This window comes from Oenanthe melanoleuca, chromosome Z (assembly GCF_029582105.1).
Source record: "Oenanthe melanoleuca isolate GR-GAL-2019-014 chromosome Z, OMel1.0, whole genome shotgun sequence".
NCBI classification, from domain to species: Eukaryota; Metazoa; Chordata; class Aves; order Passeriformes; family Muscicapidae; genus Oenanthe; species Oenanthe melanoleuca.
Window position 1 is genome coordinate 67,769,182 of NC_079362.1, and position 23,040 is coordinate 67,792,221.

The 23,040-nt window shown below is 55.4% G+C and overlaps 1 protein-coding gene across 4 annotated transcripts; it reads right to left on the reverse strand.

Annotated features, from left to right (window-relative positions):
• Positions 1–6,365: 6,365 nt before the first annotated feature.
• DNAJB5 (DnaJ heat shock protein family (Hsp40) member B5) lies at positions 6,366–22,456 on the reverse strand. Of its 4 annotated transcripts, none has more exons than XM_056514332.1 (4): positions 22,380–22,456; positions 15,364–15,608; positions 12,545–13,143; positions 6,366–8,450 (listed from the first exon to the last, which is right to left on the reverse strand). In XM_056514332.1, exons 2-4 carry the CDS (start codon positions 15,572–15,574, stop codon positions 8,217–8,219), a joined length of 1,044 nt encoding a protein of 347 aa, XP_056370307.1. In that variant the 5' UTR covers positions 15,575–15,608; positions 22,380–22,456; the 3' UTR covers positions 6,366–8,216. The 4 variants fall into 4 exon arrangements, with proteins under 4 accessions (XP_056370307.1, XP_056370305.1, XP_056370304.1 ...); XM_056514330.1 differs by lacking the exon at positions 22,380–22,456 and adding an exon at positions 19,790–20,122; XM_056514329.1 differs by lacking the exon at positions 22,380–22,456 and adding an exon at positions 18,615–19,927 and having other exon boundaries at positions 6,437–8,450.
• Between the last annotated feature and the right edge of the window lie 584 nt (positions 22,457–23,040).

The window sequence follows — 23,040 nt, forward strand, 5'->3', positions numbered from 1 at the left end:
CCATGTTTGTGATGCTGAGTGAGCCTCCTTCCTCCAGTGGAGCCCATCTGTGTGTGTTCCCCTGCTGTGGACAGGGCTGCTCCTCATGCTTAGCACCTCTTAGCTCTGTTAATGGAAGAAAATGGGTCTGGCAGTGTCCCTGCCCTGCCCTGGCTTGGCAGGAAGAGCCTGGCAGCAGGTACCTGCTGATGCTTTTCCAAGGCTGGCCATGAGCTGTCCAGGTCTCTTGCTGCTGTGGCTCTGCAGCAAAGGGACTCTTCAATAATCCCCGTTATCCAGGCACAAGGGGCATTTGGGATATCTCTAGGGTTGTGGCACCACTGTGGCTGGGTAGAGAGGACCTTCAACATATTCCATGTGTCCCAGTTTCTGATGCTTGTTTTGGATCTCTGGTGGAAAACTGGCCTTGTGTTGTGACCCAGACTCAGTAGTTGGATTCAGATCATGGTTTTTCTTCCTTTTCACTTGTTCTGCCTCCCTGCCTTGGTGCTTCCTTTATTTTCCCTTCTGTGAACTGAAAAATGTGCTACTGCTGTACTTGGTTGTTTTATGTCCAGGAAACCCTGAGTCTCAGGGAGCAGGACAAGAGGCTGGATGTGGCTGAGCCCGCAGCCTAAGGGGGAGCAGTGGCAGTAGAATGCACAGAGTAGCTCTTAGGGAATGCAGGAACTGAGGGTTTCTGCATGAGGGTAAAACCCTGTTTGTGTGGCAGAATGTTTCCCTGAGCCTTGGGGGCTGAGCCAGGAGGGGGAGGGCTGGAGCTGTGGGGTTCCTGTCCCCAGAGCCTGGCACATCTTGGTGGGCTCCATCAAGCCTCTGTAGTTAAGAGGAGAGGATTTAATGGCAGAAGGGCAGGACCGGGAAGGGGCCTGTGCCGAGCAGTAGGGATAAGCACAATTAAATACGGAACGCTGCATTTAAATAGCACAACCCCCTGCGGGGGAGGAGGCGGTGCCGGCCCGGGGCCACTGGCAGCTCACCTGCGCTGTCCTATTTGGGAGCTGTCTGCCGGCACCACCGTCCCTGTCCTCACACCACTCCTGCAGGGCAAATCACTCCAGTGGGGACACCTCTGGCACCAGGTTGAGGCTCGAGGGCAGCTGCTTCCCCTGCCTCACACTACCCCGGTTTTGGGTTAAGCATAACATTTCTGCTCTACGGTTGACTCTCCTCCCTGAGCTCTGCAGGGGCAGAGATACCAACTTAGCTTTGGCCACGGGGAATCAGACCCAGGTGCTTTCTGCCACCAGGAAAGAAGCTCTCCAGGACTCCTCGAAGTCTTCCTTGGCTTGGGCAGGGGGTCCTTCCTCCCTGACAGTGTGAGAACACCACCACCCATCAAATCAAGGGGCAGATCCATCCTGGCAGCTTTGTCTGCCGTGGAGGCTGGGGCAGGAGGGCATGGGATGGTGGGGTGTGTGTCCCAGCTCCTGGCAGCCCAAATCCTCCCCACCACCTCTCCTAGTTGCAGATGCTAATTGAATCCAGCAGAGGGGCTGGAAAACCTCTTTGCTTTCCTGCCATCTGTGGGACATGGCTCCCGGTGAGGGTACAGCATCCACAGAATTTCCAAGAGCATCTACCCCTGCTCTGAGGCTGTGTGGACCTGGTGGGAGGGCTGAGGCTGTCCTCCAGATCAGCACTCCCAGGCAAGCAGTTGGTACCAAGGACTGGGTTAGGCCCCAGCCCTCCCCCTTTCAGGACTTCTCCAGCAGAGATCCTGGCCAGTCACTGCCAGGTGAGAGCCTTTCTGCAGCACCCTCCTTACTGTGGGGACTGGGCAGCTCCCAAAGGTGCTGGAGGGAGGAAGATGCTGTTGGCTCAGGCTTGCTGTGGAGGGGCATTAATGAGAGGGAAGCTGATGGCATCCTCTTCCTTTGCTGACATGATCAGCACCTCCCTGTGCCCCCCTGGGTTCCACCTGTGGCCCCAGAGCCCCTTCAGCCCCCTACAGCCCCTACAGCCAGGCCCCATGGCGACCACTGGACTTGATAGGAGCCACAGTCCAGCCACACTTTATGCAGGGTGAGAAACCACTCTCAGGCCACAGTGTTGGGGTTAGAGGCTGGTCCCTGATCCTAAAGGCTAGGACCCTCCTGCACCACCCCAAAACCCTCTAGGCCCAGCAGGTGCTCCAATCAGCAGGGGCCCATCCTGTTCCAGGCAGGCATGGATGTGCTATGGGTATCCCTGCTCCATTGGCATCACTGGCCTCCAGGATATCCCTTCCCCTTGAGCCCCCCAGGCCGTGTGCATCCTCTCCCCATGGCTGTCCTTGTCCTGAGGGCATCCCTCTTCCATGGGCATCCCCTGACTAGGGATGTGCCCTCCCCACTGATGCTTCCTGCCCCATGTGTGTCACTTCCCTATGGATGTTCCTGTTCCAGGAGCATCTCCTCCTCTGGAGGTTTGACCCCAGCTGGCAAACCAGTACCACTCAGCTGCTTATTCACAGCCCACCTGCCACAACCCTCTGGTTGATGCACTGGGCAGGATGTTCTGTGGCATGGAGTATCTCTTTGGCCAGTTTGGATCAGCTCTCCTGTCCATGCTCCCTCCTGGCTTCTTGTGCACCTGCTCACCGGCAGAGCACAGGGCACTGAAAAGTTCCTTTGTCTCTCCAGAAACATGTATTGTTTCTTCCCTGTGTAGCTCCATGACTTAGGGTGCACTGTGTGAGACAGAGGCAGGGCCCTTCTAGTCCTGTTCATTGAATTTGCAACTCACTTCTTGTAGAAATGGAATCACAGAACACCCTGAGTTGGAACGGACCCATTAAGACCATCCAGTCCAACTGCTGGGCCTGCACAGGACACCTCTAGGGACACACCATGTGCCTGAGAGCATTGCCCCAACACTTGAACTCTGTCAGGCTTGGTGCTGAGACTACTTCCCTGGGGAGCTGTTCCAATGCCCATCAACCCCTCTGGGTGAAAAACCTTTTCAACCTAAATCTCCCCTGACGCAGCTTCATGCTTGCCATAGGATCAGGGATATTGTATCCTTTGAATCTGTCTGGGAAACTACCCACTGGAGACTGGGCAGCAAGTACTCTGGAAGAACCCTCATCTGTGATTGTTCTCCTCAGGAAATCTGTTTCTCTATGGCCAAGGTAGATTTTCTTTCCCACGTTCTTGTGTCCTCTCCATATTCCCACAGGTGGAACCACCAGGTACCCCTGTCTCATCCCTCTTCCCTAAAAGGATGCCTGCTGTTACCAGCCCAGGGGAATGGAGGACTTTCAAAGAGGCAAGGCAGGAAGGAATTATAGAAGTGGATGTCCCATCCCTAGAAATGCTCAAGGCTGAGTGGGGCTTTGAGCAATCTGGTTTAGTGGAAGGTGTCCCAGTCCATGGCAGGGGGCTTGGAATGAGATGAGCTTTAAGATCCCTTACAACCCAAACCTTTTTTATGACTGATTCTGTGAAAGAAGGGAGATGTAGGAAAATGTTTCTGTCCTAGTTTGATTCTCCAATGAAAAAGGCCGAAGGTGCAGTTATGAAGAGCTCCCAACAGATGGCTCCCGAAATACAGAGGGAATGGCAATGCTGAGTGCTTGTATCAGATTTGTCTCACAAATGGAGATTCTGTTGTACCAATGGATCCATGTGGCCAGGGCCAATGGTGTCAAGCTCAACAAGGCCGAGTTCTGGGTCCTGTACCTGGATCACAGCAACCCCTGCAGCTCCAGGCTGGGCAAGGTGGCTGGAAAGCTGCTGAGTGGGAAAGGCCCTGGGGATGCTGATCAGCAGCAGCTGAACATGAGCCAGGGTGTGCCCAGGTGGCCAAGAAGGCCAAGGACATCCTGAGTGTATCAGCAATGGTGTGGCCAGCAGGACCAGGGCAGTGACTGCCCCTCTGTGCTGGGCACTGGGGAGACCATGCTCCAAGTGCTGTGTCCAGTTCTGGGCTCCCTCATAAAAAGAAAGACCACGAGGTGCTGGAGTGAGTCCAGAGGAGGGGAACAGAGCTGGGGAAGGGTCTGGAGCAGCTGAGGGAGCTGGGGGTGTTTATCCTGGGGAAAAACAGACTCAAGGGGAACATGACCACTCTCTACAGTGACCTGAAAGGAGGGTGTAGTCAGTCTCTTCTCCCATGCAGCAAGTGACAGGACAAGAGGAAATGGTCTCAGGTTGTGCCAGTGGAGGTTTAAGTTGAATATTAGGATAAACTTCTTCATGGAAGGTGCTGTCAAGCATTGAAACAGGCTGCCATGGCCTTAGTGCATCCCTGGGGATATTTAAAAGATGTGTATCATCAAACCACAGGATGCTTAGGTTGGAAAAGACCTCTAAGGTTCTCAAGTCCAACAATTAACCCAGCAATATTAAGTTCACCACTGAACCATGTTCCTAAGAACCAGATCTGTATAACCTCTTGGAAACTTTCAGGAATGGTGTAGATGCGGCACTTAGAGACTCCTATAAGCCACTACTGCAAAGAACAAGTCACCCAGGCCCCACGGAGGATCAGTGTCACCACAGGGAACACACACCAAGCAAGGTGCTCCTGGAAGCACATGCACAGGAACTTTGAGTGTAAACAAAACAACTTTGTGACTAGAAACTATTAAACTAATATAGCAACTACTTGTAACGAACCTGGTTGAACAGGCTCTGCTCAGATCTATTATTATTCCACCCTCTGGGCTCTCATTGGGCACCAGAAAGGACTGTTGAGGTCACTAAGTGCCATGCAGCCACTCACTCACTCTCCCCACAGTTTATACACTGGCTATGATGTTCTATGGTATGGAATATACCTTTGGGCAGTTTGGGTCAGCTCTCCTGGCCATTCTCCCTCTTGGATTCTTGCACACCTGCTCACTGGCAGAGCATGGGAAACTGAACAGTCCTTGAGTTAGGGTAAGCTTTGCTGAGGAACAACAGAAACCATCAGTGTGTTATCAACATTATTGTCATACTGAATCCAAATCACTGCACTGAAACAGCTACGAGGGAGAAAATGAACTCTATCCCAGCTGAAACCACCACTTACTCCATACCATTTACATTATTCCAGATCCCCTGCTGCATACCAATATCCCCTACATATTGGTATGCCAAATACCCCATCAACCTTCCTGACTTCTGATACCAGTCTTTTTATCCCTTCCACTGCCTAAAGAGATGGATGGGGAGAGGTTTTTGACAAAAGGATGTAGTGACAGGACAAAGAATAATAGCTTCAAAGTGAAAGAGGGTAGGTTTACATTGGATATCAGGAAGAAATTCTTTATTGTCAGGATGTGAAACACTGGCACATGTTGCCCAGAAAGTCTGTGGATACCCCATCACTGGAAATGCTGAAGGCCAGGTCTGATGGGGCTTTGAGCAACCTGGTCTAGTGGAAGGTGTCAGGGTTTGGAATGAGATGAGCTTAAAGGTCCCTCCAAGCACAAATCATTCTTTAATTCTGTGATGGCATCATTTCCCCTGTCAATGGATCATCCCTACAAAAGTTCTTTGAGGTTGTTTAGTTCATGACCTCGGGCTTCACCTGTCCTGAGAGTCTTTCAGGGCAGGAAAGATGGTGTGTGGTAGTGTCACATGTAGAAATCAGTTCTGATTCCATCACTGCTGGGCTTGGCTGGTTTCACCAAAGCTCATCCTTCACTAATGTGGCAATCAAAGGACAGTTGGTTTAAGATTCCCAAATTTAGAGAGGCAAGGTGCCCAGTGATGGTGATGGGCATACAGTGGCAAGGAAACTACATGCAGTACTCTGTTGCAATTAACATCATCCAGTTTAATTTATTGACTATTCTCACCCAAAATCAAAGCCTCTCAAGCTACACACTGTACTTGAGAGCTGGGCACAAGACCCATGGGTTTTGGTCTCATCTCCTGTCCCTGTGCACTACTCCTGATGGGAGCACTGTGCAAACATTCCCTGGCATCAGCAGCACTTTCCATGGGTGCCAGTAATGCTTCTGGCTCTCACCCTGCCCCAGAGCCCTTCTGAGATGGGCACTGCTCTCTCCAGCCTCCCCCTGCAGCCCTTCAGTGCCCATCCCACTGCCCATGTTAGCCATATCCCAGAGCCCTGAGGGGACAAAGCCCCTCACCAGCACTGCTCCCAATCCTTGGCAATGTGGTCAGCACAACCGAGGCCATGCATGAGAGGAGCAGCCATTCTGTGACCCATCAGGTCATTTATTCATTCTCTTCTCCTTGCCATCGGGCACTGAAGGTCCTGTGCACCAAGTACCAAAACAAACAGATTTTTATTTCCTCTCCCTGCCTCAAGGGCGCCTGGCCAGGGTGGTGCTGGCAATGACTGGCACAGATCCCTCTGCCCACTGTCTGCTGGAACCCAGCTTGGCACCTCCCACCACAACACACCCCAAGAAAGTGTATATTTTTCAAAATACTTCTTTATTTCTCTCAATACCGACATTACAAAAAAAAAAAAAAAAAAAAAAAAAAAGAAGAAAATTACAAAAAACCCCACTATAAAACATTCAGGTCTCATTGTAACTGAGAAAAACAAATCAGCCTGCATCTGCGTGCTGGCCTGTCTTCTCGTCCACCACATTTCTCCACATTGAACTCCACAGGGACCAGTGGAGGGAACCAGTGGCCTCCCCTCGCTGGCCAAAGCGAGTGATTGATTCAGCAGCACCTCACAGGTCTCCTCACCCCACAGGGTAACACTGTACAGCTGCAACCCCAGCCCCAAGGCCACCCCATGCACAGCCCCCCCACACCAAGGGACCCCCTGCTTCAAGTCAGCAGATTTTTTTATTTAAGGAACTAAAACAAAAAAAAAAAAAACAAAAAAAACCAAAAAAAAACAAAAACAAAAAAAAACCAAAAAGATTCCTGGGGCCTGGGGGAATATTTTGGCAGGGGTTTTCTTGGCAGTGCTGAGGTGAAAGAGGAGCTGTACAAAGCCAGGTAGAACGTGCCTCCCACTCCACAGCAGCCCTTTCCTGGGGAAAAAAAATGGGCATGAGGCAGAGTGGGCTGAGAAAGGTAAGAAATATAAAAATTCTCCTGATGGAAATCCAAAGGTTTTAAAAAAATACAGTATTTGAAAATGTAGCCACTAAACAGACTGCCTCATGCACGTCCCAGCTCCGCCCTGATGTCCAGAAACACCTCCTGAATGAATTGTCCCTGTAGAAAAATATATACACACGCCTCTCTCTTCTTATTAGAATCCCTAATTTGACCTGAAACACTAGTGAAACCCACAGCTCTGCTCACGCTTGGCTCTGCTTTTGCACCCAGATTAGTGCTACACGCACACACAACCCCACTCCGGGGGTTTGCTGTTCGTGTGGCTGAATCATCCCCCTTTCAAAAAAAAGTCTGGGTGCGTCAGGCCAGTATCCCCAATACAGGCAGAGAAAAACCTTTACGAAGTTTATCTAATGAGCTCTATATATATGTATTTAAAAAATAAAAGCAGCAATGCAAACTCAACACATCTGATAAAAGAAAGCTCCACCCTGGGCTTTCCCCCCTCCTCCTGCTGGCTGGGGCCCTGTGGGCAGCAGGGGCAGGCCAGTGCTGCCCAGGGGCACGGGGGACATCCCCAGGCAGGGGCAGGAGGCTGGATGGACCATCCCCACGTGCTCCATTGTTTGGCACAGCCGAGGCTCGGTGTAGGCTTGGCACAGGAGAGCGGACCACGGCTGGAGTTGGTACCGTGGCCCCAGGTGAGAAATTGTCCGGCTACTGGGGGGGCCACCGCAGGCGGGAGTGATGGGCACCGCGGTACAGCCGGGACCCCAAACAGCAGCAAGTATCAAAGAGGGGAAGAGAAAAACCAGCAGCGGGGAGGCCAGATCCTGCGGAGCCCTATTTACACAGCGCCGGACCCCGACAAGCCCAGCTTCTTGTGGGAAGAGTGGCCTGAAAAGCAGGTGACATAAAAAACCCACAACACGACGCACCTCCCCGGGCAAATGGCCCACGGCTCTCGCTTGTGCGAGGCAAAAAAAAATGGACCTCTGGGGAGAAAGAAAAGATCTGGCACTGGGAGAGCTGTGGCAGACAGAAATCTCCCTGTTGGAGTAAAAAACCGGCCAAGAAGGATGGATAGGGGGTGGGTCGGATGGGGTTTTTGGGGGAAACAAGTAGTGTGAGGGGTTGGTTTTTTGTTTTTTTTTGCATTTAAAAGTGCTGTGACACCTTGGCTCTGTGCAGGCCAGGTGCTGTGGCACATGCGTTTGGAGTATTGCTGCTTTGGAGGAGAGTCCCTGGGCTCTAGGAGCATGGGAGGTGCTGCTTAAGGATCTGTCTTGTCTGGGGAGCTATTCTGTCCGGGAAGCGGATTTTGAACTCCACGATCAAGTCTCCTCTCTGGCTGGGGGCCTTGGGGAAGGGCAGCCCCTCCCCACGTAGTCTCTTCACTGTCCCTGGCTTGATGATGTCGTTGCAGGGGAGCGGGATCACCCGTCCGTCGATGGTGGGAATGTTCACGGTGCAGCCGCACAAGGCCTGAGGGAGCAAGAGGGAACAGCCATCAGGTGGGGTTGGCACCCCAAAGCATCCCGACAGCTACACCCTGTCCCCCCACTGGCTGCTCCCCCAGCTGAACCGCCCAGCTCCCTTTGGATGCTGCCCAAGAGCGTTGTGTGATGCTCACCAGCGCGAGCACAGCTCTCTGCTGGCACCAGCCTGGCCCAACCACTGTGAACTGGGCTGCAGCAGCCATGCAGGAGAGGGGTGCCCCAGAAAAGGGGTGCCCCAGCTCTCATGGTGGGAAGGACTCTCCTCCCCACCCCCTGGCCTGCCCAGAAGGCACCACCAGCAAACACCCAGCCACCCACAGCAACAGCACAGGCTAAATTTAGCCCCTTTCCAGCCTCGTCGCCCAGCCTTAGGCAGCCGAAAATCCAGCTGAGATCATGGGATGCTGCCACAGCCCATCAGCTGTCACCCTCCAGAGCACGGCAGCTCTGCCCGGTGCTGGGGTTATCTATAGCACAGCCCATGTCCCATGTCCCACGTCCCGTCCCCGTCCCTGACAGCCCCCACATGTCTGTGCCAGGATGGGACAATGGTGTGGCACTGAGCTTCCCTGGGAGCTGGGGAGGCTGGTTCCCATCTCCTACCCCACTGCACAGCCAGGAGCCGGTGTGGGGGTGCCACCCTGCTGTACCCCAGCCCCCAGCAGCAGCCGCACACCGGCCTGCATTGGCAAGCCACGTGATGTGGGAATGCAGCAAGAAAATCCTTGTGTCCTTAAATAACTCAGACAGCTCTGTCGTATATGTGGGCAGGATCGTCTCCAGGCTTTCGGCAAGGGCTGAGAGGACTGCAGAACGATGCTTCTGGAAGGGGGTGGGGGCTGGGGGCTTGCTGAGCTATAGCCTTGAGCTTCATGTGGGGGCTGACACAGGTTTGTCCCTGTGGGTCCCAGCCCTCCTAAAACACCCTGCAAGGGGAGCGGAGAAAGATGCAATTGCAGTTTCTGGGGTTGGTGGGGGAATGTTCTGCATTCCCCTCCCTAGGAAAAGCCTCCAAATGCCGAGCAGCAACAGGCACCAGAAGAAACATCTCATGCTGGCCACTGGCTCTGAGATGATGGATGGGAATTCTGCAGCTGAACCAAGGCTTTGAACCAGAGGGTTTGCAGAGGGATCTGTGCCAGAGCTGGTTTGGGGTCTCTGCGTGGAGAACAGGCGACATGGTCCTGTCCCCTTTGCATGGCTCATCTGCACAGGCCTCCTCCTGGAGAGGATGTCCTCCAGGGATTAAGTCTTCAGCCTGCAGGAGGATGCCATCACCAGCTCTGTGCGCAGCAGGTGCTTGGCTGATCTCCAGCAGGTTGAGGGGGAAACAAAGGACAATCTCCCCACACCAAGGAGTTTGTGCTGTGCATTCAGGCAAGGATGCCAAAGCCCTCCTGCTCGCTGGTGCCCAGCACAGAGTGCCAAGAAAGGACACCTCCAGCCACAAAACAGAAAGGAGAACAAGAACTCCTTGTGCAAACACGTGGATGGGGAAAGCAGGCAGAGATGTGAGCAGAAGCGGGCGGTAACAGCGAAGGCAGACAGGATCTTAATGTTTCCTTCCCAGAGCCAAGACGCAAGAATCCGAGGCGATCGCTCCTCCGCCGTATGTCCCTGTTTTTCATTCTTCTTGCTCAACTTTGCTGGCATTTGGGAAAGCGGTTGCTGAAGTAACACCAGTAACCACGGGAGCTACCCCGCATCCTAGAAAGAGGCTTGGTTTATCCCTGGGGATGAAATCACCCTGGGTTTGAGCGCTGTGCTGTGCGAGCAGAGTTTTATCTAGGTCACTGCTGGGTCCTCCTCCGCCCGCAGCGAAGCTGCCGGGGCGGGCGTCGCCACTGGCCGCGTCCCGGCCGGGATGAGCCGAGCGCGGATGCTTCGGGGAAGGTGACGCCAGGTAAAGGATGCAAAGCGGGGATGGTGCCGAGGGCAGGCATTAGGCAGCAGCCAGGGGGAAAACGACGCCCCGCCGGCAGCGCTGCCTCCTGGCAGAGGCAGCTGCTGGTGGAGCTGTGTGTCTCCTCCCCCCTGCAGCTCTCCGATCTGGCACACGCCTCTGATTTTAGGAAGGAAGACAACGAATCCCTGGAAAAGCTACTCCTACATCTGTGATTCTGCAGCAGACAGGTGGCAAAAAGCCTGCAGTGCCCTGGCCAAGCACGCAGTAGGACCAGGATTTGAGGGCTGGGAGGGCCCTCCAGCACCCATCACCTGCCAGCTTTCCTGATGGCACTAAGTTCTCTCATGGCAGTGGCAGAGACTAAAACCTGGGCTAGAAAAGGCAGCCTTGCAAGGCAGAATGTGCAAGGAGAGACCTAAGGCTACAGCCAGAGCCTGAAGAGATGGAAAAATTGTGCTCTGTCACACACTGAGGTGGTAGCATACAGAACTGGAGAGCTCCCAGCATCTGCTCATGCTCCAGAGCACTTAAGGAACTTCTTTTCCTGGAAGACAAACGCAGCAGAGTTTCACACTGCCCTGGCAAGCAGCAGGCTGGGGATGACAGGCAGACCAGCAGCTCCATGAGGATGCCCAGCATGTTGGGCTTGTGCTGGGGAAGGTTAGAGACCAGAAATTCCAGCTGAAAGAGACAAGGAATTTGTCTGGACCATCAATTTTCTGCTTTGCGTGTGCATTGTGCAAACCCACTGCCAGCATGAAGGCCTTGCTCACAGAGCTCACAGGTGTCCAACACTTCTAGTTCACCAGTACAAGGAGCTGGAGCCCGTTTCTCCAGTTGCTGCTTATAAGTCAACTCCAGGCAAGAGTCCTTCCAAGTTCCAGCCTGACCAGTGTACAAAGTTGGGCTAACATGGTCTGGGTATCAGCACAGCCAGGTCAGGGTTAACTTTAGAGATAAGAGGAATGAACAGAAGGAAATATCTGAGATATGGCATACACAGCTCCATAAATAAGGCAGTCTCTTCCAAGTATTTCTGGATCAGCCAGGAGAATCAGCTACTGTGGGAATAAACCTCTGTATTTTGCACTGTAAGGGAAACTCTGCTCCTGAGTCTGCAAGTTAAATGGAGCTGAGTTTGCTTCAGGAGTGCCCAGCTCTGCCTCGCCTACGTGCTTTTTGCCCCCAGTACACCCGGTCACAGCCCAAGCTGGGATGCAGAGCCACGGTAGAGCTCTCCTGGCTTCCTGGCACACTTCACAAGATCACGTTTTCCTGCCTCAGGTCTGGCCCATTGAGCTTATTTCTATTAAACACATTTGAGAACATAAATCTGCCTTCGGGAAGGAAAAAAAAAAATCAGCTCATTAAGAAGACAGACAGCGTCTACCGTCTGAAAGGAACAGCAAATGGCAGCTGCCAAAAACGTCAACGTTAAATGCAGCTGCCAGCTGGGATTTATTAAAAGGTAGCTTTACAGCAGCAGTGGTGAACAGCACATCTTGTACTGAGATAATCTCCCCTTTTCTCTTCCACCTTTGTGCAGACTGCTGGATGATCTGATGCACCCATCCAGCCTCACTGTGACCTCTAGGACTGGCAGCCTGGAAGTATTGAGTTTTACTTATTGCCTGGGTATTTAATTTATTTGGTTGCTTATCAGGGAAAGCCAGAAACAAAATACAGCTATAGCACTGCTCAGAGAGGGCAAGGGATCACTTTCCTTCACGTAATCCTGCTCTCTGCCCAAGCACACTGCTCTCTGCCCACTAAGCACAGTGGGCTCAGTTACAAGAAAAGCAGGAATCAGGCTGATGCCGCCCAACCTGGGTTTTCCCTTGTTCCTACAGAGGATGTGGCCTTCATTCCACATATGAATACCCTATGCTAAAACAGAAAAACAAGACACATGGAGAAGGCAGGAAAAGGGTAAATACCACTGAATTGGCTCAAGAAGTGAGGTGTGTTCAGCAGGGACCGTTGCATCAGTGTCCCACATCTGGCATGGAAGTCAAGCACCTCCAAAGCCAAGACCAAGTTGGCTTCTGCAGCTCCTTTCTTGTGACCTACCTGTTCCTTCCTATCCAAAGCAGAAGGACTAACTCCCATCTTGGACCCAAATGCCATGAATGAGTGCCACCTCACATCCCATGGGATTTACCACCCCTACTCACCTCTTTAAGACTGATGTTCGCCGTGTAGATCACGTTCGTCCCATCTCTCTTGAAGTGCGAGTGAGGCTTGTCCTTGAGGATGAAGACAATATCTGCAGGGATGTTGTCTGGAGTGGCATCCCCTTCTTTGGGGAATGTGATTTTGGTTCCCTCCTTCCAACCCCTTTTGATGACAATGTTTAGGATCTTGTCCTCAGTCCGCATGGTCCGGCCATCAGCATTGAGCCTTCTGCGAGTGATCTTCATCCTCTTGGTGGATCCGTGGTAGATCTCTTCCAGGGACACCTTGAGCTCGTGGATGACAGGTGGGTCCTGGACCTTCCTCCGCGTGTGCAGGGACTCCTGGTGCCGCCGGTGAACCCCATTGATGCCGTTGAAGCCAAACCGGCCGAAGGCACTGAAAGGGTCGTCGTCATCATCCATATCCATGTCTTCCTGGTCAAAGCCGTTGAACATCCGGGAGCGGCTGCTGGCGAAGAAGATGTCAAAAGGGTTGGAGCCTCCAAAGAAGGAGGCAAAGGTGGCATGAGGGTCTCCATGGAAGGTGTAGTGGAAGGTGTTCCCTGAGCCACCTGAAGAGCCACCTCCAGTTTTGAGACCTGGAAGAGAAGGAGGAAGAGGAGACATGAATGCTGTCTGTAGGGCAGTGCTCTGCAAGGACCGCACTGCCCAGGTGGGAGAATGGCCTCTGCCACCTCCAGGGAGTTTTTCCACCCTCTCCTGAGCATGCAGATCACCCCTCCGGCACAACCACCATGAAGGCACCATCTCCACCCATGACACACAGTCCTACCCCTACACCCTGCAAGCTCAGAATCTGTTCAGGTTTTGTTCCCTTTATCCCTACTGAAGGACCTCTTTGATTTTCTCCACCCAATTAATCTAATTTTGATTTAAAACATACCCTGATTAGCCCATCTCCATTTTCCCCATGAGCAGGCTCCTTCCTACCCCAATAGCCTTGTCTCTGAAACCAGATATTAGGAAAAAATTCTTCACAGAAAAGTCGGCCAGGCTTTGGAACAGGCTGCCCAGGGAAGTGATGGAGTCACCATTCTTGAAGTGTTAAAAAGGTGTGCAGATGTGACACTTAGGGACACAGGTCAGTGGTGAACATGGCAGTGCTTCATTAAATTATCTTAGAGATCTTCTCCACTCTCAGAGATTCTACAGGCAGGTGGAGGTGAGCAGACCTCCAGGTCAGCATGCAGCTTCCTGCACATTGGCTGTATAAAATGCCAGATAAGCTCCAGGTCTGGATCATCTGGCAACCCTTCCTTCCCATGAGAACTCCCCTGCCAGGTCCCAGGCTGAGCCTGAAGTCACTGCAACTCATTCCCAGTCCCAAGGAGTCAAGGCACATGATAAGTGCCCCTCAAGGAGGCCACACAAGCTCTGCAAGGCTATTTTTGACCAGGAGGGTTGGGAAGGGTTAAGCCAAGCCTAGCTCAGGGACTATTTTCAGGGCACACCAATGACAGTGAAGGACTATTTCTGACAGCCTGTCCTTTGTCCCAACCCCCCAGGCCCCTTCCACAGCAGGACAAGTTTGGTGGGGAGGGTCTCTTCTGAGTGCTGAAGTCAGTATTCTGGGTGGGTTTCCTGCTTCACCTTGCCAACACAGCATGGAACCCTGAAAATCCTCACACTGCTGATCTTCATTGCCCAAAAAAATGGGAAACAGAAGGGGTGGGGAAGGTCATGGAACATGAGAGGTTCAACACTGATGGGACATGGGGGAAGACAGTCTTTAACTTGATGGGGCAGTGAGAGACCCCTTACCCTCTTCCCTAATTCACTCTTATTTCAGATACCTGCAGGCGACGGGGATTTTGCCAAATCCCCAGTGAGCCCCATTCCTAATAGACTGTACAGCCAGGAGGTTTCACCTTTAATCCCATGACGCCAGCCTGAGAGGCATCCAATTTCATTGAGGCCTCCCGGGAAAAGCTGGTTTCCCACTTGAGAGAGTCTCTTCTCATTTTACAGGGCAGCAAATCACTGTGCCCAGTGCATCCATCACAGCCCTGACATAACTAGCAGGTCAACAATTAACCCACTGCTGCTTAATCCTGCCGGTGGCTTGTGAGGGGATGCACCTGCCTGAGAGAGGAGCTGCCTCTTCCACCCTGCAGCCTGCTCCTGCCAGACCTTCTGCTCTTTTAAGCACCCAAGTCCTGGGCTGATTAATGCAGATGCTATTCGGCGCTCTCCTCGAATGGGGTTGCACTCTTCCATCATCGACTAATAAGGCCGCCTGTGTTGGAGCAGCTCTCCTCCTCCTCCTCCTCCATGCCAACCACCAGACAACAGCAGCCACTTGGTTTCAAAACAAGGGCCTATTACTTAAATTGGGAAAAGCTTTGAATCCTGTAGGTCAGCCTGTACCAGGGAGGACAGTGGGACCAGTGCCCAACTACAGGGGGAATGTGGGCAGGAGCAGTACATCTCTGCTGCGTTATTTAGGTCATTTAAAGAGCTGCTAACGAACTACCCCAGGTATGACCCAGGAGGTGAGCTCCTTCCATTTCTCAGCTGGCACCCATGGTTTTGGGGCAGGGGGCAGGGGGAGCCCAGCCACCCCAGGAAGCAAGGTGACAAATCACTGGAAAAGTGAAGTAGCCTGGGGAGGAGTGGGATGAGAGGTAATTCCTGACACCTGTGGAGCCTTCACTCTCTCTGATTCTTTGGCAACCAGTCCCGTTTCAGAAGCAGGCACAAAACACTGAAACACCTCTTTGTGAAAATCCTCCCCCACCTCTAAAACTTTTTTGTACCCCACATCCTTGCCTCCCAGTGGGCAGTGCTTATCCCCTTACCTTCCTCCCCATACTGGTCATACACGGCTCGTTTCTTGGGGTCACTCAGGACATCATAAGCCTCTGCAATCTCCTTGAACTTCTCCTCAGCATTGGGGTCTTTATTTTTGTCAGGATGATATTTCAGGGCCATTTTCCGATAGGCTTTCTTGATTTCATCTTCGTTGGCACCGCTCTGGATGCCCAAAATCTTGTAATAGTCCTTCCCCATGACGGCGACGCTGCCGGGAGCCGAGTACTTATTCCTGAAAGGAGAAAGACAGCTCTTCGTAAGGTGAATATCACACAGGGGAAGTTGGGGACGGGACCGGCACACACTTATCACGGAGCCGATGCTCCCTGTGTCCCACGGGCCAGCAGCACCAGAGCCAGCTCAAGTCCACGCTTCCCAACAGAGGTCAGAGCCCCGGCGCCAGAATGTGTCCCAGCTCTGGCTTTATCCCGCTGAGCCCCAAGGCTGGGATGGACAGACTCATCTCTGAGGCTGACAGGGAGAGAGAGCTCAAGTTGGGGCACGGTGCTATTATAGGGGCCACGCCACTGCTAACGTCAGGCCAGGACCACGTCCCTGTCCGTCCCCCCTGGCTGAGTCAGGAGGGCTGAGCTATGTCCAAATGTAGCTGCCGGCCTGTGTCCATCCCCTTGCCTGGTTCTCTCCCAGCTGGGGACCTAAGACCCAAGTCGTGGTGATGACAGCAGGTTTTGGAGGCTGAAAGCAGTGGCAGGGACCACACTGTGCCTTCACCTTAAAGGAACTTCAAACATTTTGTTCCTGAAAGCAATTGGCATTCAGCTGGAGATAAGCGCCTCCGGCTGTCAGAGCCATAATTTGTATTTAGCGGAGAGAGAACGGAGCCGTTAGACAGAAACATCTTGTGATGGTGGGAGGGCTTTTTTCTTTTTTCTGTTTTAAAAAAAACCCCAACACTTTCTAGCCTGACTTGCACTCCCCGAGAGCCTCCAACTGGATCTTGCAGCAAGCCAGGAACTCAGGGCTCAGTCGCTCCATCACGCGGGGGCTGAGGCCATGCCCATGTCTATACTAAGGCATGGAAAACCCGGTGGCTGTAATTCATCCCGCAGTCACCGCTGGAGTCGCAGCCACCCAGGGAGCAGCCAGGGGACACGGCAGGGCTGCTCCTCCAGGCCAAAGCTAACGAGTCCCACACCTCTCCACGGATGTTTCCCACTGCTCCTTGACTTTTGATTATCTGACAGCAAACACCTGACACCCTGAACCTCAGGGTCTGGTCTGGCCTGGCCCCTCACGTTTAGAGCTGACTCTGCTTCTCCCTGCTTTTCTGTGCTTCTAGTAGACCTGCACCCCCTCAAATCTTGCTCCCTGCTACACTCCAGGTTTCACCTCACCCTTGCTCCAAACATACCTGAGCCACCTCAACCCACTCTGCCCCTCCAGCAGACAGATTTTTGGCATGGGGTGTGAGCCTTGGCCCTTTTCTTCACCATCATACAAGCTAGCAGATGGTCTCCCCATCCTTACTCTATCCATGAGCTCCCACTACAAGTCACAGAGGGACCCCCCCCAATCACCACAGCTCAATCAAGGGTGGCTGTGCTCCCCTAGGACCCATGTCTAGGCGCTACTCTAAGGACGTGGAAGCCACTTCAAGCATCCAACACTTGCCTTGAGCCATAACTTGAGCAATGAACACCTACAGGAGCTTGGAAATTGCCCCTACATTTGGCCACCTCCATCCAAACCACCAACTTCTGCTCTTTTTTGCTTCAGCCATGAAGGAGAAGCTTTGTTGTAGATGGAGGCGGGGGGAGGAGCTAAGGCACCCTGAAGGACACAGTGAGGGGAGATGGGGGCATCTGCAAACATTGTACAGCAGCTCAGGCGGCACACAAGAGGTGGGAGGAGGTCCCTGGGGGCTTAAAGAGCATCTGACAGCGTCTCCTGTGGCAGCTCCCGGATGCCAACACATTTCTATACCAGCTTCTGTGTGCAGAGATGCCAACAGCACCCAGCCCACACAGGTGCTGGGGGATGCTCTGCCCCCAGCCCACATGCACCTCCTCATTTACCCTCCCTAAGTGGCAGGGAGGATGCAGGAAACTCTGGAGTGAGCAACAGGCAGGAGAACCAAGAGCTATCCTGTCCATTCTCCCCACCAAGGATCACTCTAACACCCTGGTTCTTCACAGCAGCCTCCAGTGGAGGCTGAGACCATTACTGGGATGACAATTGCTCCTTCCCACAAGGAGAGCAAATCAAGCAGTTTGCTAAAGACAATGTCACCACACCCTACCTCCAGCAACACAGAGCTGACAAACCTTCAACTGTTGCTGCCCAGGGACCAGAGTGTCTGGCTCTGACCCCACACAGCCCAGCCTGACAGCACCACTGCGACATCCTCACCTGGCCAAAACCCCACAGCGCTTCCCATGAAAACACATCCTGTCCTGGCAAAATGCTGCTGCCCCCCACAAGATCTCTGGACTTGCCCACTGAGAGGTCTTTGGCCAGGGGATGCCTGATGAGGACCTCTGACCTGACCAAGGACCTCTTCCTCTGGCTGGGCACGAGGAAGGGAATTTCTGTACCGAAATGCATCCCGGTGCCGGATTTACCGTGCCAGAGAGAACCAGGTGCTGGCGGGTGACCCGGTGGGTTAAGGCACACTCCCGAGGCTCAGCTCACATGCACAATGGTGATAAAACAAGACTCTGTCCCCGCAGAGCCTCCCTCCTTCCCTCCCACCTCTCTGGGATCAGCTGCGCCTTGCCACCGATCCTCTCCCCCTTCTGCTCAGTCATCCTCTCCTGACTTCCCATTTAACCCCCTCGGGAGCCGTGGGGGGTTTCAGGCAGGCAAAGGCATTCCTGTATCGCCCTCCCAAACCAGATGTCTCCAGATAAGCCACGGCCACCCTGCCCTGGTGAAAACCACAGGCATTCCCCTGCCCTGTCGAGCCAGCCCAGCCTCCATCCTCCTCTTGCAACCACACCGAAAGGAAAAAAAAAAAAATTAAATAAAGAATAAATCTTTGTTCCGGCCCCGCACATGACATCAGCCCGAGCAACCGCTGGGCGAGCGCGCCAGCTGAATAGCGATCGTTTGACATAATCCCTCCGCTCGGCAGTCATCTAAGGGAACAAACCCACCCTGGCAACGGCACAAGGTTTTTTTTTGTTCCATCTCGGGGTGCAAGGTCACCGCAGGATGCCAGGGACAGGCGCTGATGGTTTAACGAGGACACAAGGTCGAGGGGCGGAAACCCACTTACCGAAACTTTATGAACACATTCATAGTCCAAGCTGTCATTTTTAAAGGCTCTAGTTTTATTTTAAACATCGCGGCTGTCCGCAGGCGGCGGCAGGTGTTGTGTGCCCGGCCGGGAGGCACTGGAGGGCGGGAGGAGGGTGGCGGGGCGAAAGGTGCTGCCTCGTGCTGGGGATGCCGCCGCCGCCAAGGGATGCTCTGCTGGCGAGTCCCCCCCTCCACCTCCTCCGGCACACCCAAAGGGCAGCTCTTCGCCAGCCCGGCAGCCGTGGTTGGCTCTGACCTCGCTCCCAGGATGGCTCCGAAAGGGCTCCTCCGGACGACGCGGTGCCGCCGGGGAGCTGCCGTCCTTTGTGTGCTTCCCAGCCGCGCACGGAGAGACCCTTCAATTGAGCCACTCGCTGTGCCGTAATTTTCCTTTTAATTGGTTTCTTGACGCTTTCTTGTTAAACCGACAGATTAAGACACCTCTGCTTAATCCGTCAGCACTCCTCTTCTCCGCTGCCTCAAGGCACCCAGCCGCCTGGCACCGTCACGTCCCCCACGCAGCCCCCTCCAAGGAGCGCAGGGAGCGCAGCCAGGAGCCCCCCGGTGTCCCCAGAAACGACTCTGCTGACGCCCAGGGCTGAGCACCCGCCAGGCGAATCGGGTAGGGAGAAAAGTAGGGCGGCGTTGATATGGAAAAAAGTCACGTTAACCAATGTGCACCTCCCCAGCTTTTCCCGTTCGGATGCATGGGGGTCCCTGTGTCCCCCTCACCGGACGCCGGCACCGGTGCCCCGGCAGAAGGGATCTGAGTGCCGCACTCCTGCCCGGCGTCCGCGGCTCCCCGTGGTGCCAGGGCAGCGGGACGGGGACGGTGCGTCCCCCGAGCCCAAGGCGCAAAACCTAGTTCTGAGAAGTCACCTTCAGGCACGCCAAGGAAAGCTAATGCCACCGCGTCCCCTCGTCTGTCACCGTCACTCGCAGGCCACGGAGAGCATCCTCTCCAGAAGCTCTACAGCAAAACTAGGCAGCCGTACTGGGGATATCACCAGGTAGCTCTTGCATCCCACCCGCGGCAAGCAAACCAGCCGGGCGAGCGACAGCCCCCATCCCGCGGTGTCCCCAGGGGCTGCGGTCCCGCGGGCTCCGAGCCGGGCGGGTTCGGCGGGACGCGGGTGCCGAGGCAGCGCATACCTCTCGGCGCGGCTCCAGAAGAGCAGGATGGCCGGCATGGTAGCGTATCCCGGGTTCAGTCAGGGAGCTGCTGGGGATCTTGTCGCGCCGGGGCAAGCAGAGCCACCCGTGCCCGTGCTGGATGGCAGCCGCAGGCAACCAGGCAGCAATGTCATGACTACCCGCAATGAATCATACCCTCCCCGAGCCCCCACACGCACCGCCCGCCTCCCCCTCCCCACCGACAGCCCCACTGGGGTGCCGGCACCTGCGTGGGGACGGGGTTAACCCTCCCCTCGCTACCTCTGCCAGCACAGCCCCCGCTGCCAGCCCCGCCGGCGGCCGCCTCCTGCGTGGGCACGGAGCACGACCCCCGCTCACAATTTCCCCAGAGAGAGTCCCACATCTCCACAGCCACGAAGTGCTGCCTCCTGCGTGGGGATGGTGTCGAGCACCACTTGCCATTCTAAGACCCGACACGGTCCCCCATTTTCCAGTCCTATCTGGTGCTGGCTCTTGGGTGGAGATGGGGTCAAGCCCCTCACAGTGTCTCCCTAAGTAGGTTCCCCTCTTTCCAGCCACATTCAGCTGCTCACAGTTGTGCGGATAGGGTCAAGCCCCCTATGCTGTCTCTCCGTGTAGGGTACCCCATCTCCAGACTCACCAGGATACTCATAATGGCATGGGGATGGGGTTAAACCCCCTAACTGCACAGATCACCACCCCATGCCCCCTGCCCAGCCCCACTGTGGGGCTAAGAACTTCAAAGGGATGGGATTTATTCCCTTCCCAAGCCCAGACGCTATCCTTTTTAGGAGCTGTCATGCACATGGGGGTCCACTTAGGCGTTGTGCCCCAGTGCACAGACCCATAGGGGTCCAGGGTGACCCCTTGCCACGATCAAGTCCCACTGGGACCCACTGACTGCCTCAAGAGGAAAGCGGGTTAACCCTTTCCTCCTGGTCAGCCCTCCCAGGAGACACTGTCACCTCGACTGAGGACAGGGGTTAACCCCTTCCTTGCTGGTTCCTCTAAACCTGTTACTGTCACCTGGGTGAGAGGTTACCAACTTTTTCTCACCAGCCAGTTCAGCCCCACAAGGATGCACAGGTAGCCCCAGTGCGGTGGTGGAGGGGTGTTGACCCCTTCCATGCCACACCACGTAGCTCAAACAGAGCACATTATTCCCTCCAAAGTGAAACAGGAGAGAGGGATTAACCCTAACCTCACCACCCTCTCTAGCCCCACAGGGCTGTACTGAAGTCCCACAGCAGGGGATGTTACCCTCTCTCTCCCTGCCCCACTTGGATGCACGATCTCTGTTAGGGGGGATTAACCCCTTCCTGACACACTCTTCAGACCCACAAGGACACATGGTCACCAGATAGGGCAGCCCAGTTAACCCTTTCCCACAGCCCCACCAAGAAACCCTGGAACCCCACAGAAGCCAGAGACACCAACTCCTTCCTCCCCCACCTTCAGCCCCACAAAGCCTTCATATCACCCCATGGTTACAGGAGAGGGTGACTACCCTCTGTTCCCCACCCACAAAGGGCCAAAGGGGCTAAGCTCCCAGAGCCACAGCAAAACCCAGTCACCCCTTGGAGCAGAGAGGCCGATCCTGCCAGCCCCCGGGGACACCCTGCCACTTCATAAAGCAGTGGTTTAAGCCCCAACATCAGGACAGACTGTTACCCCACAGGTGCAGCGAGGCAAGAACCCCTTTCCAGCCCTATAGGGAGACACTGTCACCCCATGGACAGAGGGGCCAATCACCTCCAGCCCTACAGTGACACCCTGTCACCCCTTCGGGCCGAGGGACTGTCCACCTCAGCCCCGCAGTGACACCCTGTCACCTTTGGCAGAGGGACTGACCCTCCCCAGCCCCATAGAGATATGTGACCACCCCACAGTGCAGAGGGACTGAGGAGCACCCAACTTCATGGCAACAACTCGTCAACACACAGCGCAGAGGTGACGGCCCACAGCAACACCCTGTCACCCCTCGGGCAGGAGGCTGACCCCACAGTGACACCCTGTTAACCCCGAGGTGGGGCACTGCCCCTCACCCCACAGTGACACCCTGTTAACACCGAGATGGGGCACTGCCCCTCACCCCACAGTGACACCCTGTTAACCCCGAGGTGGGGCACTGCCCCTCACCCCACAGTGACACCCTGTTAACCCCGAGGTGGGGCACTGCCCCTCATCCCACCCTGTTAACCCCGAGGCACTGCACCAGACCCCGCCGGTCCCACAGGGACACCCTGCCACCCCCGGGGAGGGGGGGGACCGACCCCCGCCCAGCCCCGCGGTGACACCCCCTCGTCACCCCGCGGCGCAGAGTGACGCCCCACCCCTCAGTGACAGCCTGTTACCCCCAGGGCGGGGTGACACGGCCCCGCCACCCCACAGCGAGCCGGGGACACGGGGACTAATTCCGCCCAGCCCCACGGCAACAACTTGTCGCCCCACGGCAGTCCCACAGTGACACCCCCGCAGCGCAGCGGGACTGGCCCCCAGCGCTGCGGTGCCACCGCGCGGGGGCACAGCCCGGGCCGGGGGTCGGTGTGGGGGTGCGGGGGCGGTCGGGGGCCCCCCCGGCACTCACCGCTCCCGCTGTCCCGGGGCGCCGAGCGCTCGCTGGGCCGCCCCCGCCCCCGCCCCCCGGCCGCCACGTCAGGGGAGTCCCGCCCGCGCGCGCCACGCCCCCGTTGGCCCGGGGGGCTGTCCATCGCCGCACTGCGCCTTGCTGATTGGCTATCTCTGACTGGGGAGGCGGGGCGAAGGCGGGTGCCCGCCCCTCACTTGCCCGCCTCTCTCCCCTTCGCCTCCCAATCGCTGCCTTCCATTGGCCAGTTCAAGCCAGCACCGCCCTTTCGGCGCTCTCTGATTGGCCGCGCGCTCGCAGGCGGCGGCGGGATCCCCGGGGGGAATCTTCTGGAAAGGCGTGACGTCACCCAGGAGCCGCGCCTGAGGCCGTTGGTGTGCGCGCCCTCCCCCGCCGCCCCCAGGTGCGGGGGCTCGGGGAGCGGGGGTGCGAGCGGCCGGGGCGGCACGGCGGCCGGGGCCGCTTCTGAGACCGCCGGGGGCACCCAGCGCTCTGGGGGAGCCTGGGGCTTACGCAGGGCCCGTGCCCCATCCCCCATGGCCCGGCAGTCCTTCAGGACCCCGGCGCAGGCAGGGCTGTCGTGGTGCAGGATTCCTGAGTGAATGCGGTTGGAAAAGACCCCTGAGCTCATGTCCAGCCTATGACCGGACACCACCCTATC